The sequence below is a fragment of the Plasmodium coatneyi genome, chromosome 11 (genome assembly GCF_001680005.1).
Source record: "Plasmodium coatneyi strain Hackeri chromosome 11, complete sequence".
Classification (NCBI taxonomy): Eukaryota; Apicomplexa; class Aconoidasida; order Haemosporida; family Plasmodiidae; genus Plasmodium; species Plasmodium coatneyi.
In genome coordinates this window covers 447,370-463,240 of record NC_033566.1, presented here as the reverse complement: position 1 = coordinate 463,240, position 15,871 = coordinate 447,370, and the positions used below count along the sequence as shown (strand labels likewise).

The 15,871-nt window shown below is 40.4% G+C and overlaps 4 protein-coding genes across 4 annotated transcripts; 2 read left to right on the top strand and 2 right to left on the bottom strand.

Annotated features, from left to right (window-relative positions):
* Positions 1-688: 688 nt before the first annotated feature.
* On the bottom strand, positions 689-1,090 carry PCOAH_00032760 (Uncharacterized protein; the record flags this gene model as incomplete). Its single annotated transcript, XM_020060071.1, has 1 exon — positions 689-1,090. One exon carries the CDS (start codon positions 1,088-1,090, stop codon positions 689-691), a length of 402 nt encoding a protein of 133 aa, XP_019915809.1.
* Positions 1,091-2,628: 1,538 nt separating this feature from the next.
* PCOAH_00032750 (Uncharacterized protein) lies at positions 2,629-4,214 on the top strand (the record flags this gene model as incomplete). Its single annotated transcript, XM_020060070.1, has 2 exons — positions 2,629-3,245; positions 3,729-4,214. 2 exons carry the CDS (start codon positions 2,629-2,631, stop codon positions 3,778-3,780), a joined length of 669 nt encoding a protein of 222 aa, XP_019915724.1.
* A 1,683-nt stretch (positions 4,215-5,897) lies between these two features.
* PCOAH_00032740 (Uncharacterized protein) lies at positions 5,898-13,631 on the top strand (the record flags this gene model as incomplete). Its single annotated transcript, XM_020060069.1, has 1 exon — positions 5,898-13,631. One exon carries the CDS (start codon positions 5,898-5,900, stop codon positions 13,629-13,631), a length of 7,734 nt encoding a protein of 2,577 aa, XP_019915577.1.
* A 964-nt stretch (positions 13,632-14,595) lies between these two features.
* Positions 14,596-15,420, bottom strand: PCOAH_00032730 (Proliferating cell nuclear antigen; the record flags this gene model as incomplete). The annotated part of the gene is made up of 1 exon (XM_020060068.1): positions 14,596-15,420. One exon carries the CDS (start codon positions 15,418-15,420, stop codon positions 14,596-14,598), a length of 825 nt encoding a protein of 274 aa, XP_019916024.1.
* Between the last annotated feature and the right edge of the window lie 451 nt (positions 15,421-15,871).

The window sequence follows — 15,871 nt, the reverse complement described above, 5'->3', positions numbered from 1 at the left end:
TAGGGTGAAACCCTCCTTTACATTTCTGTATTTTTACAAAAAGACAGAAAATTGGGGAAAAAAAAAAATAAATAAAAAAGACGTTATTCTTCGGTCCCCCTTCGCGTCCGCTTAAAGAGCCACGCACTGATTCACTCGAAATTGTTGACGCAAATTTTCCGTTTTTAAAAATGTGGGCACTTCCAACTGAGTCAATTTAGAAAAGGTATACAACTCGGGTGAACTCCATGTTGTGCACGATCACGGTTTATCAAATTGTTGTGTAGTAGTTAGGGGGAATTTTTCGAGGGGAAAAAAAATTCTCCGCCGCTGGGAAAAATTAAGCGCAGGAACGTCTGCAATTAGGGGGAAAATAAAATTGCGCCCATTCCATTGCACGTTGTACGTTGTAAAGTCAGCGAAGATACGTATGCGTATATGTGTACACATAACAACGCGGAGTGGTCAGTACCCTGTGTTGGCAATTCCCCCCACTCCCCCATGTGTGTGCAAACGCTTTGCGTGAATTGTGCGCGCTGCAAGTTAACCGAAAAATGTTGCAAAATGTTATGAACTGTCGTTAAATGTGTTTTAAAAAGGAAGAGGAAACACGATAAGACGAAAAAGGTGACAAAAAAAAAAAAAAAAAAAAAAAAAAGACTGGAAAAAAAAGGAGAAAGAAAAAAAGAGGATTACAAAAGATATTTTTTTAATTATCCTCCTCATTATATTTTTCCAGCCAGTTCATTTGAATATTTTCCAGAGCGCCTTCATTACACCTGCCGCTTAACTTCTTTTTGTTTTTCTTCACAACGGTTTCCATTATCATGTTTTCTAACTCCTCAAATCGCAACGTTAATGGGTCTACATTTTTGTATTCTTCCAAAAGTAAGTCCGCTATGTCGTCTGCATCCTCCCAATCTAGCGTTACGTCATTCTTGTCATAAGTGAAGTGCCTCTTGCAAATAAACTTTAACGAGTTACGGGAAAAGGTAACTGAGCTGACACTAGCGTTAGTCAGGGTTGGACACTTAGACCAATAGAGGTTTACGAGACTGTTGTATTTTGTTACGGCCAGGCAGGAAAGCTTTTTCATACCGGCAGATGCCATTTTTGCTTTCGACATGGGTAATCACGTGCAAATACGTTCGGTTTGTATGAAGGAGGCAATTTTGTAAAGGTGCTTATTAGGCAGGGAAAACACAACCCAACTGTCGTAAAAGCAGTGCAAATTGAAATAACGGGATACCAAAAATTAATTCGAGGGCGTGCTGCTACGTCATGTCATTGACGATGTGTGCATTTTTTTTTATTTTCCTTTACCCTTGCAATGGGTTTTTCGAGTTTTCCCAGTTCGCAACTTCCTCTGCGTGCCCCTTTTAACTTTAACTTCCGTTCGCCGTTTGTCCAGTTTGTCTCTCTAATTACATTTCCGCAGATCGGACCATGATGTGGTTCACAAAGTGTATGCCCACTTGGAGGTTGCCCTCGCACGGTTAGCCACACATTTACGCCAGGTGCACGAGTAGCCTATATACGCCCTTGCTGGACCGCACACAATGAATATATTTCTCCTCAGTGTTCACAATTTTGCGAAGCTACACAGAGGGGAAGGGTTAAAAGGGCGCATGGACAAGGTATTCTATTTTGCCCTCAATTTTTTTTCATTTCGGGTGGACTTTCTCCCAAATGAAGATTAATTCTTCCAACGGGATGGGCAAACACGAGGGGAGATAAGCATACTCTGTGTGATTGTTCAGAGGGGAAAAAACGCAGGAAAATATTAGCTGTGCTGTTTGCTAATACTTCGTTTGTTGCTGCGTGCATGGGAGTGTACACACGCATTACGTGCGTATGCATTGTAATGCCGCTCTACATTTATGTTGCCTCGAAATGTTGGAGATGCTAAATTAATTGTTTGTAAAGTACGTGTTACCGTTTCGTCCCCGCATGAAATAAAATGAGGGAAAAAATAGCCTAGTCGTTGTGTGGCTGCGTCATTAAAATGACGCTTCCTCCCACGTTTGCCTTTAAAATGAAACGCACTTATATGAGGAGGCGCCCCGAACATTATATAATTTGTTGCTTTATTTATTTTTTTTTTATTATTTTCCGGATCACATACGCATAAGGAGAAAGCGCAAAATATGTACTGAAGAAATTTTGGGAAAAGGTGTAAGGAAAAAAAAAATAATTGCAGGTGTATATTTCGAAAAATTTGAACAGTAAGATTCATTTTAAAAAAGTAGCATTTCGTTATGCGATGCGTACCTTAGGAATATAAAACGAATAAGTTAAGAAAATTGGTGAACAGATGTTAGCAAATAATTAGGTAGATGGGTAAGCGCGCATGTGCTAACTTTATTGTACATATGAACAAATGCTTTGCGCAAATTTGCGTACATTTTTAGTAACACAAGGAGTAACCTCCAACTCGTGTGAAAGATTACCTCGCTTTTGCGATCGCATAAAGATGTTTTCCTTTTTTGCTTTTTTTTAATTGGACCACTCCTCATCGCGCTTAAGAAGAAATTAAAAATACTGGGGAAGGCCATTTTTTTTGTGTAAAAATATTGTTCCTACGTTGTAACTTTGTATAAGCGGCCGGCCACCTACAAGCACTTAGCCATTTCTCCTGCTTTTTTTAAAATGTTCAAGTTAAATTACAAGTTATGTAACGGCTTAAGAAATGTATATCACTTCACAGGTACACAGAAATCTAGTCTTATAAGACCTCAGTTCGTGGGAATCATTCCCTTCAGAAGTAAAGAATTCGCGACGGGGAAAAAAAATGCAGCCAGTAGCAAAGCGAACGAAAGTAAGGGCCATGGACACGACCATGAAGGGCACACCAAGGGATTGTACCACCATGTGGAACACCATCATGGAAATCCTCGAGACCATCTAGATCAAGACGGAGTAAGGAAACCAGAATATGATTTTGACAGCTTCCACTGGGACGATTACTGGTTACACACACCAAAGCAAAATATAGTAATTGTGAATGGGCAAAAAATGATTAAAGGAGAAGAAACGAAGCCGATGGAGTACTTATTTAATGTAAGCCAAAAGAACATTCCTTTTTGGTCCAGAACAAGGTTAAATGTGTGGGGAAATTACAATATGGTTTTAAAAGTTGAATTTTTGTTTTTCTGGATCCCAACGCTTATCATTTTTAGCATCGCCATTCCGTGTTTCACCATGTTGTACATGTTGGATGAGATCGTTCACACAACCATGACTGTGAAGGTTATAGGGCGACAGTGGTAAGAACAGAGAGCACATGAAACACGAAATGTGTAAAAAGGGGGAGTGTCTTACGTGAGCAAGCACTCTATCGTGCGATATTTTGTGCTAAGACCATGTGTTGTTATTACTGCGCATGTGATTTATTCACGCTGATAAGGTGCGTGATGATGAATCGGATTGTGTTGTTTTGTTTTGTTCCGTTTTGTTCTGTTCTTTTTACTTTGCCTGTGTGTGCATGCCCACCGTTTATTTCCCCTCTTCGTACGATCGGTGACCATTTCGAGCGATGTGCTTCCCCGCCATCAGACACGGACGAACACACATGTGTGCATACCAAACGAAGCATGTCGCATTTGTTTTCATCCGTGTGTGGGAGGGCATATGAGCGTACGCGTAAACGTACGTACACACCCATAGCTGCACGTGTGAATTCCCATGCACATTTATTCCCTCAAATGGTCCATTTCTACAACATTTCCTTTCATTTTTTTTCTTTTAAGGTATTGGATATATGAAGTGGAATCACCCCCGGAAATCGACGATGATGAATAAGTCAACACCATTTTTTTACTTTTTTTTTTTTTTTTTTTTATAAATTGCAAAATAGTTGTCATTACGCGTATAGAAATGGATTAAGTGTAAAAGTTTACATTTTACGTTCCACTGAACTAGTTTAAATGATTTAAATTTTTGACAGTGGTTGTACTTTGCCCACGCGTGTGGACTGTACACATACGTACACGCGGCAAATTGCATGTTTTTTACATTTTCTATTTGCCAGTTTATACGTTACGTATAGTGTAGTACGCACGTTCTTTATATGTTAAATGTACACTACATTTTACCCCATTACGTTGTGTTCATTTTTTTTTTTTTTGTCTGAACAGCCATTTTTCGTTACAGTACCATTTCCAGTTGCACAACAGTAGTGTAGAATTTCCCCAGGGGAACTTCATTTTTTACTAAAAAAATGGAAACAAAATATGTAAAAAAGTTAATTTTTCAGTGGGTAGCCGTTTCTACCAATTTTGCTTGTCCATTGGGGCGTTTTAACACTTGGACGTTTTCACTTTTTGATAATTTCGTTCTGCGCGAAACAAATTGACTCGTCCATTCCTAACGCTAAATGTAGCAATAAACTGAATCGTTTACATAAAAAAAGGAGTCGTGGCAGGGATTTTTTTTTTTTTTTTTTTTTTTATTGTCTTATGTGTGTAAAAATTGTGCTTTGGCTAGTATAATTCTGAAAAAAAAAAAAAAAAAAATTGAAAGATGTTTTTTTCAAAAATTGCATGTACATATTCAGGTAAAATTGGATAACAAATATGCACAACTAAATATGGGCGCGCTAATTACAGCCATTTTTATGAGGATAATTTGAAAAAAAAAAAAAAAAAAAAAAAAAAGACCTTTTGTTCATACGTCATTGGGATGTAAATGCACACCAAAAAAAAAAAAAATAAAATAAAAAACAAAATAAATAAATAAATAAATAAATAAATAAATAAACAAACAAACAAAACAGTTTAGCAATTATTTTACTTTAATCTGACATTTTTTTTTTTTTTTTTTTGCATTTCTTTGTGAATTGTTCTTCCCAACTGTGTTTTTTTACCCTATTCGTTTGTTTACCCTGTTCGTTTGTTTGCCTTTTCCGTTTGTTTTTCCTTTTTCTGTTTTCGCCTTGATGCGTATGCATGTATTTATTCTTTATTTTTCGTATAGCGTTTATCTTGTTTCCCGGTAAACTATCCTGTTTTAACCGGTGTTATATTTTCTCCTTACATTCACATGGGTGTGTACACACATGTACACATGTTTATGTTTGTATACAGGCGTGTATGTGAGAACATACGTAGGTACACTAAGCAAGGTATAGAAGGCTAACTTGCTAGTAACCGCATTTACGCACAAGTTTTACGCACGAATTTGTTTTTTTTTCGTTTTTTCCCCTGTATGTCCCTTCAGTCATGCTAAAACATAAGGATTAATCTGTTGCATGGGCAATAGTATTTTTAATTCCAGCGCGTTGCTCTTATTTTAAGGATGGTTCCTATTAATTGCAACTACTTCTCTTTACGTTGAAATTTAAACGCAAAACTGTAATAAACATCAGCACTTTTTTCGTCGCCATTTAAGTAACCTTCCGAGAGCACAGCTCCAAGACAAACCTGAGCTGCTGAAATATATGCACAACCATCGTAGAATCATTTAAACACACACATTCGCACATTCGCGCATTCGATTGTGTCCAGCCCCAGTATAGATACACACAAATAAACAATTTCTATTAACACGTTATATTATCGGAAATGGCGAGAACACAAGGTAAGAGGAAGAAAAAGCAAGTTGCTTTTTTTTTTTAAAGAAAACTACACTTGGATATGCATCCCCCCCTCGATGAGGGGAATTCCCTTCTGTACATTATCGTAAAATGTGTGTTCCATTTTTGTTCTTCCTGCCGTCTTTTATGCACACCCATTTGTGCAAAATTTATCAGTACAGTTTTCTCGTAATAAATATGATTGTGAAAAGATGTACACACATTGGATTGATAAACTCCTTCATTGTACATGTTAATTCTTTTCCTTTTTTTAGTGAGAAGGGGGAGTGACCCCGGGGTGAGTACCGCCGTAAATTCCATAGTGCAGCACCAGAACTTTAAACGTATGTTAATGTTTGGTTTGAGATCGCTATCCGACTTTTGTAACCCCACCTCAAAAACGTACAAAGAAAATGCATTTGACGCGTTGGATAGAGGTGCCGTGGAGTCTATAAAGAACGCAGTAATTAATTACAAGGACGATGATGATATTCTGTTTTGCTCAAGTAGAGTACTCTTTGCTATGTCGGATTATTGTTGCTCAGAGAAAGACACAGACGCATTACAAAAGTTAATTACAGATGGTGGTGTGAACGCCGTAGTAGAAATTATCAAAACGGTACCCTCAGATCAGGATACATTAAAAAATTGTATGCTCTTTATTCAGAACATGAATGATTCAAATGTTCAAATAGAGGGGGGAGATCTGGGTGTTGCTTTACTAAATGTATTTACGTCCAACTCATATAATGTGAAATTGGGGAATGCAATCGTGTCAGCATTGTCTGTTGCGGCTAAGTCAGCCTCGGGTGCAAAGATCTTAAATGCAGAGGGAGCACACCATAAATTAATAGACCACTGTCTATCATTGCAAGCGGTAAATGATGATACGGCTGAAATTGTGGAGGGCGCATTTGACGCTATTAAAAATTTGTCCTCAAACGGTTATGTAGTTCCTACTATAATTGAAAAATCCGTTGTCATTTTGGACAAATTTAAGTCGTACCCAAGAATTGTTTCCAAAGGAAGTGATGCTATGAAATGTGCTGTCGGTCCAGAACAACTAACCAACTGTTTGAACATTTTAAAAACATCAGCGCAGGGATCAAAGGAGCAGGACTCAGCATTGGAGTTACTGAGTTCTCTTTCGTATATCTCTTCCATAACAGATAAGGTAGTAGAATCTGGAGGAATTCCAGTACTTGTAGAATTAATCAATAGTGGATTACAACAGTATGAAAGTAATCCTGAGAAAATATCTAGATTAGTAGCTGGGGCGTCTAGAATGTTGGGAAGGATTTCAAATAATCCCCCTCATGCTGTTATAGTGTATGAGTATGGAGGCATTGCAACGCTTTGCACCGCGTTGTCCTACTTTCCCAATGACGCCGATTGCGCAAGTGCCGTGTGTAATGCGCTAATTCCATTCGTGTCTCGATCTAACTATGTGAGTGAAATAAATAACTACTCATTGTTCGCGTCTTTGTTTCCAATATTGTACGCGTCTTTGGAGTCCATTGAGTTGGCCAAAGCGAGTATGTCGTGCATAGCCTCCGCTTCGATGATTAACGAGTTTCACGAACAAATGGTAAACAATCAGGCAATTGAAATTTTGTCCACTTGTATCCAGTACCATTTGAACGAGACGAAGTACCTCTTAAATTGTTTTACGGCGTATTTTAGATTATCTGAATATATAACTACAGTGGAACCTATTCATCAGTACGGAGGGGTGACAGGAATTGCCAATGCGTTATCCGCTGTGAGTAATGATAGTACCATATCGGAAATTGGTCTAAAATTGATAAACAAAATGCTGACCGCTTCGGACGCCTTGAACTATTTGAGTAATCAGCAGGTAGTAGATGCGGTGTTGACGGTTATGCTGGAAAATGAAACGAAAGAAGTGATCATTCAGGAGGGAACCAAAATTATGGAGAAGTTAGCCACTGAAAGCGACTGTCAAAGGCATATATCCAATTTGGAGTCGATAATAAATTTGGCTCAATCTAACCCGGAAGCTGCGTATAAAACGTTGGCCGCAATTTCGGGATTGTCTCGAATTCAGTCGTTGAAAAGTATACTAGAATCCAAGGGAGCTGACAGTTCTATATATAACGGCATGAAGGTATGGATTGAATCCCCCCGGTTTAATGAACAACCCAAGTTAATCAAAGCAGCGTTGAAGACGATCAAGATATTGAGGCTGAATGCGGCAAATACAATTCACGAGGTGATCGCGTCTATTGTTGATGTGATGTGTATTTCTCAAGTGAAGAGACTTGCGGAGATTGAAGAACCAGACGACAACATTTTGATTACGGCCTCGGAGTGTATAAACTATTTAACCGAAATTAATAAGATAAATAGTAAAGAAATTGTGGAGGCCAGTTTAGATAGTATATTCAAATTGATGAAGAAGTATTCAGAGTCTCGTTTAACTCAGACAAATCTACTTGGAGCGATAAATAACATACTCCTCAGTAGCAATGTAATTGGGGCGGATGTGTTGGTTAACAAGGGTTATGTGAAGCAGATTGTTAACTATATCCATAAGGTGCCCATGTACGTGGATGTACAGATAATTGGATTTAGCGTGTTGGGAAATATATTAAAAATTAGCCCTGAATCGATCGACGCGATAAAGAAGGCCAACACGTTGGTTCCACTTCAGAATTCTCTGCGGACTCATGCGAAGAATACTAAGCTGAAGACGACGTGTGCCCCTTTGCTGGCCATGTTAATGCCGTTAGACTCGCTGACGAAGGAAATTGAGGATCTTCTAAAACTGTGCAATGAGGCCATGAGCGAAAATGACCTCATCAAATTGCACGAGTATTTGATTTCCCTGAACGAGTTACTACTAACCGCGGAAGCGAGTAAGATATCTTCTCGTTGTAATGTCGGGGAGCACCTTAACAATATGGTTCAGTGGTTGAAGAAAAATCCGACTATTCATAAATCGACGGTAAATAAGGACTACAGTATTGTAGGACAAAGTTTGTATGACGCAACGATATCGGAAATTGCACATGCCTGCACTAATATTTCGCAGACAAGAATTGGATTAGTGCATCTGACGAAGAACGATATGACTTCCGCGCTGATAGAAGCGTACAACCTTTTGCAGTTACCAGGAAATGATTACACGGAGGAGGCCGTTTCGAATATATTAGAGTCTCTGAGTTTACTGCTCAAGCATGATATTACCAATGCAGATATAGGATTTAACAAAGGCTTGGTTAAGAAGTTGTGTGCGGGCATTAACTATTTCTCCGAATCGGACACCGTGATTAAGAGCACGTTTGGATGTTTGGCTTGCATGTGCACGAGTGAAAAGCGCGTCAGCCAGTTGATTAAGCACCCGGAATATGACAAGCTCATAGCGCTGATCGTAGACCTGATAGGCAACTCGGAGAAATTGAAGAACTCGAGGGGAAATGCTATAAAGGCCTTGTACGAGCTGCTGAAAACGGAGGATGAACAGATAATAACAAATATAGCTAGCATGACCCCAATTGTGGACAACCTGTTTAAGATCATGGGAGAGTACCAAGCAGATTTGCCCATCGTTCAGGACAGCGCGAAATGTCTAGCCATCATAGCAGATCATATAAATATTCAAGAGAAGATGAAGATAGATCAATATACAGCGATAAAGATTTTGCTAGAAACTTTGGGCAAAAATAAGAATGACGAATTAACGGCTGAGGGTATACTCACGGTTCTGATCAAGCTATGCGATAGTAATGACAAGATGAAGCTGAGAGAATTGGGTGCAGTGGATGTCATTTCGGACGTTACGATGATACACAGTGAGAATGAGAATATCTCCAGGTTGGGAGGAGTTTTATTTTCCTACATGGGAGCAGATGAACAGGTAAAGAAATTGATGAAAATGATCTTGAATGTTAAATCTAGTGACAACGATTCAGTGCAGAAGATAGACAACCTGAGTAGCAAGTTGGAGATGTTTTTGAGGGCCCCTCTGGAGAACCCCTTAGAAGCGTTAGAATATACGGAGGCAACACTGCAGCAGCTGAATGGATATTTGACTTCCCAGTTGGACAATGCGTCTCTGCAGGCGAATATCGCATTGGTGACAAAAAGGTTAGTAGATCGTGTGAAGTATGATCATGAGGATCAGCTGGGCGCTTGGGCGGTTGCCTCATCGGGGGTGTTAAATCAGTACACGGACATGATTGCGAACAAGGTTGGATTGGCTAATAGTAAATTTGTGTCTCCTGTGTATAGTGTATTGGCAGGATGTGTATTAAATCCGTACACGAAGCAGCTGGTGTTGGATAAGTTGGCCCCCATACTGGACAACACGTATGAAATTTTGGAGGAGTATAAGAACAAACCGTATGCCGTGCAGGGCATATTTGAACTGCTCGAACAGGTGGCGAAGGATGAAGAGGGTGCGAAACTGTTGTACATGAAATGGAATGGTTCCATGGGAAACTTAGTAGATCAGACGCTGGCCATCATGAATTTAAACAGAGCGAACGATTGTGTATTCATACCGGGTATCAAATTATTGGGTGCTATCGCCGAAACGTCTAGCGCTTCTGGGTATGTAAACGACATGGACAATGCGCGTATTATAGAGTCTTGTGGGATGTTGCTAAACTTGGGTTCTAGCAAAGACAGGACAGTGGAATTTATCAATTTTGTAGACACCATGGTTGCGGCGAGTTTGTTAGACGAGAAGGCAGCCTCGGAAACGTTTAAGAAAATTAGTTCTCTACTATCGGAGGAGAATCTGTCCAATTATACGGATCAAGATCGCGTAGAAATTATCAAGGCGTATGCAAACTTGTTGAGGGACTCTGCATCTACTGGGTTATTTACGCATATTAGGCAGACGGACAAGACGGACGCCTTGAATAACTTGGCTAGGCTGATGGAGTATGAGTCATCTGAAGAAGTGAACGTAGCCATTTTGGAAGCACTGAGTGAGATAGCCACGTGTGACTCGTCCACCTCGCTGAAGATAGTAACCTCTGCTTTACCATCCATTGTCCAGAGCAATCATGAGAATTTAATAAATGACAACGCGACGGCGGAGAGCTTTATCCAAACGTTGGAAAAATTGGTCGTGAAGGAAGGTATAGGGCGACAAATCGCGAACAATGATGAAATGTACAAACTGTTGGAGGAATTGGAGGTGAGTCTAGATGGGAAGAAGAAGGAATTGGGAGAAGAATACGTGGATAACGTAAAAATGAGAATATCGAACGTACGTACTGCTATAAATGATGATATGCCGAAGGAAAAAACGTGCAAAGATATATACGACATGTTGACGGAGTTGAAGCTGAAGTCGATGGATATTAACGTTCTGCATGAGGCGTCGTTGGAGGATGATATGAATTATGTCCTGGAGAGATTGAAGGTGTACAATAAGGACAACCTTTTACCGACAACCGAAGCTGGAACGGACAACTCGTACGGCTACATGGCAATAGAAATATTCTGTGAGAATAGCGATAATGTGAAAGAGCTGGTGAAGAAAGGCTTCCATACGAGTGCCTTCCATTCGTTGATCAAGCAGGCAAATGAGAACGTAAAGCATTATTCGTGTCGTGCTTTATGCGCTCTTACAAAGAATCCAATAGGCTTGGAGCATGTAATTAAGGAGATAAAGGATTATCCAAATCTGATTAGCAAATCGGTTGGCGATCTTTGTATGGAGAAAACCCTCGACAAGGAGGATAAGGAAGACTTCCTCATCAATCGTGTTTTGCTAATAGATAGGACAGCGCATAACAGAAATGTGTACGATCGAACGAATGCGGTTAACCATTTGATAGAAATATGGAACCAGTACGATCATGGGGATTACTCCGTTTCGTTGCTTCGCCATGTATTCCGAGCTATGAGGAAAATCGTGTCCGATGCACATGTGGAAATGTTACTAAAAGCAGATGTGTTGGTACGGCTGACGGGCATTATTGACAATCCCGAAACGGACAAGATTATATACCCAGATGTGCTCTTCCTGATAGGAAGTTTATCCGTGGTGAAGGAGATAAAAACGCAGATCGGAGAAATCAAGGGAATAGAGGCTTGTGTGAATTTGTTGCTGAGATCGTTGAATGTGGAGAAAATGGAGCCGACCATTACCAACTGCTGTTTGGCACTGGCGAATATGTGCATAGACCATAAAGCGAATTCGAAAATATTTTGTGCACTGAAGGGTCCAGAGTTGAATGTAAGAATATTGAGAGAGTATCGCTCCAATTTTGACGTAACGAATGGTGCCTCCGTTTTGCTGTGCAATATTTTGTTCCGAAATGAGGATATGAAGAGGACGTACGGGACGAATGGCGCTCCGGCTGAGTTGGTTCAATGTTTAAGAAGCTATGATGGAAGTGACAACAAGAACGCAGTGAGGTGTATCGAAAGTTTATTCAAGGCTATATCTAACTTATCCCTATATACGGCGAATGTGAGATATTTCCTGGACGCACAGATTGAGATATCGTACCAATCCTGGTTGAACAAGCTGAATGAGTCTTTCCCAGATGCTGAGTTGGAAACGGGTTTGCGTACCTTATCCAATTTGGTTATGGAAAATGAAGAGAGGAACATGAAGAATTTTGGCGTCACATTAATTCCCGTGTTAAATGTTTTGAAGCAGAATAGGGAAAACACCAAGGTCATATTTTTTCTATTAGACATTTTGTGCTCCCTCTGTAGGCACCCTGAGAATGCCAAAATGTTTTCCGAAAATGACGGTATTGCCACTACCATAAATGTAATCCAACTGTACGATTATGATATTAGTCTGTTAACCTTGGCCATTCACCTGTTGAGCAATCAGTGCAAGATTGAGTCTAGTTTACCCCTGTTGGTGAAGTCTGACACGTTTGGTATTTTAATTAGTTGTATTGAAGCCGAGACTGAAGAATTTGAGATAACCGAATTGGTGGTATCCTCGCTGAGGTGTATAAGACGTTTAATCCAGTCGGAGGAATTGGCCTACGAATTTTGCAACTGTGGTGGTGTGCCTTCCATAGCGAATTTGATATGCAATTCCGTGAAGAAGTCTATCGTTATGCTGGAAGCGTTACGTGTGTTGCTTTGCATTCTTTACTACACGCAAAATGTGGAAGGTGTTACGAATGAATACCCAGAGGAGGAAGAAGAATTGTATAACGCTAAGTTGGGTGGTTGGTATAACATTAGTATGGATAAAGAAATGATCGATACGATTATCCAATCTGTGTTAACCTGTGCAAATGACAACAATCATCAGAAGCAGCTCCGCTTGCAGAAGGTTTCCCTAGGACTGTTGGCCTACTTTGCATACCATAGGTTGGGAATAATATCCATGACTGCATCAGGATTTGATAATTTAACGAGGGAAAATTTAAATAACTTTGGTGGGGACGCTGTAATCATGCAGTTGTTATCCATATGTATTGACAACATTGCGATGTATTCAGCTGAGGTGTATGACATGACTGTGTCTAGGGATATTATAAAAGCGTTCAAGGCGTCCGTCGGGAAGATGAGTAACAAGAAGGAAGACAAGGCAATCGTGCAGAAGGTTGAACTGACCTTAGAAGCGATGAACTCTGCGGAGGATCCTCTCGATGCATTTAAGGATACGTTATTAATATTCGATTTTAGTTTATCCGAATTTGATAAAGATCCATACGTCAACGGGGTTCATGATCTCTCGGCAAACATAAAGGACTCATTACGTAAAGGAGGGGTGAACAAAATATATCACAACAGCGATATTAGGAAGCCATTTAAGTGGAAGGCCAGTCAGGATCTCGCTACCTTAGAATGGACCGTTGGGGAAGACACGGAACACATATTTAAAATTTCTGTGGTGCGTATTAAGAACATATCTAAGGGGTTAACGCACCCGTTGCTGAAGGGGGCTAACAAGAGGGAGCCCCGAAAAGTCAATGCGAAGGTAACGTTATGCATTTATGGTCCCCCCACGGAGGACTTCCCCGAGGGGTTGGAGTTGCCCATTAAGACCAAGACGCAGAAGGAGCGGGACGCCTTCGTGGACCTCCTCGTCCTGTGGCGTGACGCAGCCAGCTACAACTATTAAGCGCATCCCCCGACTAGTACTACTTTAACTACAATTGCTCCATTTTTTGTTGTCCGCCTCGGTGGCGCGATTATCCCTCCCTGCGGAGACTGTTACGCGTTTCATTTATTTGTTTCTTTACCTATTTATTTGTCTATTTGTTTGTTTATTTTTGAGTCCCCTTCCTGCCTGGCTAACGGGGGTGACGGAATGGTTCACACCCCCCACGGTAGCAATGGGACGACTCCGCCGAAGAACAAAAAAAAAGAAAAACGACGTATAAAAAAATATGTGGGAACCTTTTTAAAAAGAAGTAACTAAACGGACAACTCCCCGTGCGATGCACCCTTTTTAACAAATCAGATATGCATGAATGTGTGGACCATTTGAAAAGTGATGACGTGCTCCAATTCTTTCTCTCAATGATGGATTGTCCTGGCCCATTTTGCCCGTCTTGCCCAATATCATTTTAACAATTCGAATGAGACAGTTTTTGCAGCTAGGTGGTTGCAGGAGAAATAAGCTCGCATCGCAGTGTAAGCCAGCTGGAGTGTAACAGATGACTTACAATTGGAGCGTTCCCTCTTTTTCAAAATTGCCCTTACGGCATGCGAGCGCTGAATTTATGCAGAAGTAATCTGGCCACCCATTTGTGAAAGGTTAAAAAAAAAAAAAAAAAAAAAAAAAAAGGAATCATACTTGGTTTGGGCTTAAAATCGTGTAATTGGGAATGGAGTTGACATTTCTTATTCCGCTGTGCGCAAGTGTTGAGGTTATTAAAAGAGGTGATTTTGCAGTACATATAAGTTTTATGTGTGGCCAAAGGTGCATGTGCGAGAGTATACGCACAGTGTATGCGTGATGTAGTAACTACCTATTCAATGCATCTAGTGTTGAAAAAGGGGGAGAGGTGCAGCAGTGGACATAATGAAGAACGCCGCGTAAATGCCACGTGAAGGGATAGCAGGACGAATCGGAGGGGCGGTTAATCCTTGTTATCCATTTCGTCGTCCATTTTAGGCGCCAAGAAGAATTTAACAAAGCCAACTTTCAGAGTGTCTGCATCCGGGGAGGTGTCCTTAATTTCGTACTTAAATTCGATGGGTCTGTTGTCACTTAAGCCGAGGGTAACTACATCACACAGGATGGTTGACTTAGAAAACAAATTTAAGTATTTAATAGCAAAGGACTGTTTAATTTTTTTTCTAGATTTTATGGTAACACCGACGTCATCTTCACTTGTTGATTCCCTTGGTTTTAACGCAACTTCTGCGTCACCGACTAAACCTTTTGTCGTAAATTTGATAATATTAGAGTCTATTTCGATAAATACCGTGTCGGAGAATTCAGATAGATTCCTAAAAATGTTGGTCAATTCTTTGCTACTCAATTCTACTTCTGCATCGAATCCTTCCTCACAGTCTGGGATGTTAAGAGAGTCCAATTCGATGGACATTAATTTGAGGGAAAAGTTGGTAACTTTGTCTTCTTTATTATTTTCGAAAACGAAGTTCAAATTATCTTCATCATCTTTGCTGGATATTACTACAGATTCATTGGCGCCACATAATTTGAAGACTTTATTTAGTGAAGCGATATTTACCCCCAACACTCTTTCACGATCACATCTGTAGTGAGAGAAACCCGAGTCAAGTAAGTGCAAACTGACTAACGATACATGGTTCCCATCCAGTGCTTGTAACTTTAACCCGCTTTCGTCTGCGTCCACATTTGCGTCATTTACCAAATCTTTGATGCACTCAAATAGCTTCTTCAAAATGGATGCATTGTTTAGCTTGGCCTCTAACATTTTGTCGACCTGCTGCAGGAGGGGGGGTAGGCATGTAAATACACATTAGTGTGAACACGTGTGTGTGGCCAACCGGAGGGTGTCCTGAACTATTTTCCGTTAATGAGCATGCCTGGGTATGCACATCTTAGTGGATGGGACAGCTCTCCTCACGCAGGTTCATACACATACGTGTGGCGCCGTGCGCTTCGTATGTATCGTACCTGTTATGAAATATGTAGGGGCAAAAAGCACGGATGGATGTCCGTTATGCAGTGGCTTCTACTCGAGCCCTGTTATATGAGCGCTTCGATTCCCCCGTCAATTTTCCTTTTTTTTTTCCGGCAGTCGGGTGTGTACTTCCTTTCCGCACTCAAGGAAAACCGGGTTCCTTATTAACTCCTTAGGGCACACCTCAATTTGCTTCCTTCCCAATATATGTTCACAAGTACATACGTACAAATGAGCATAC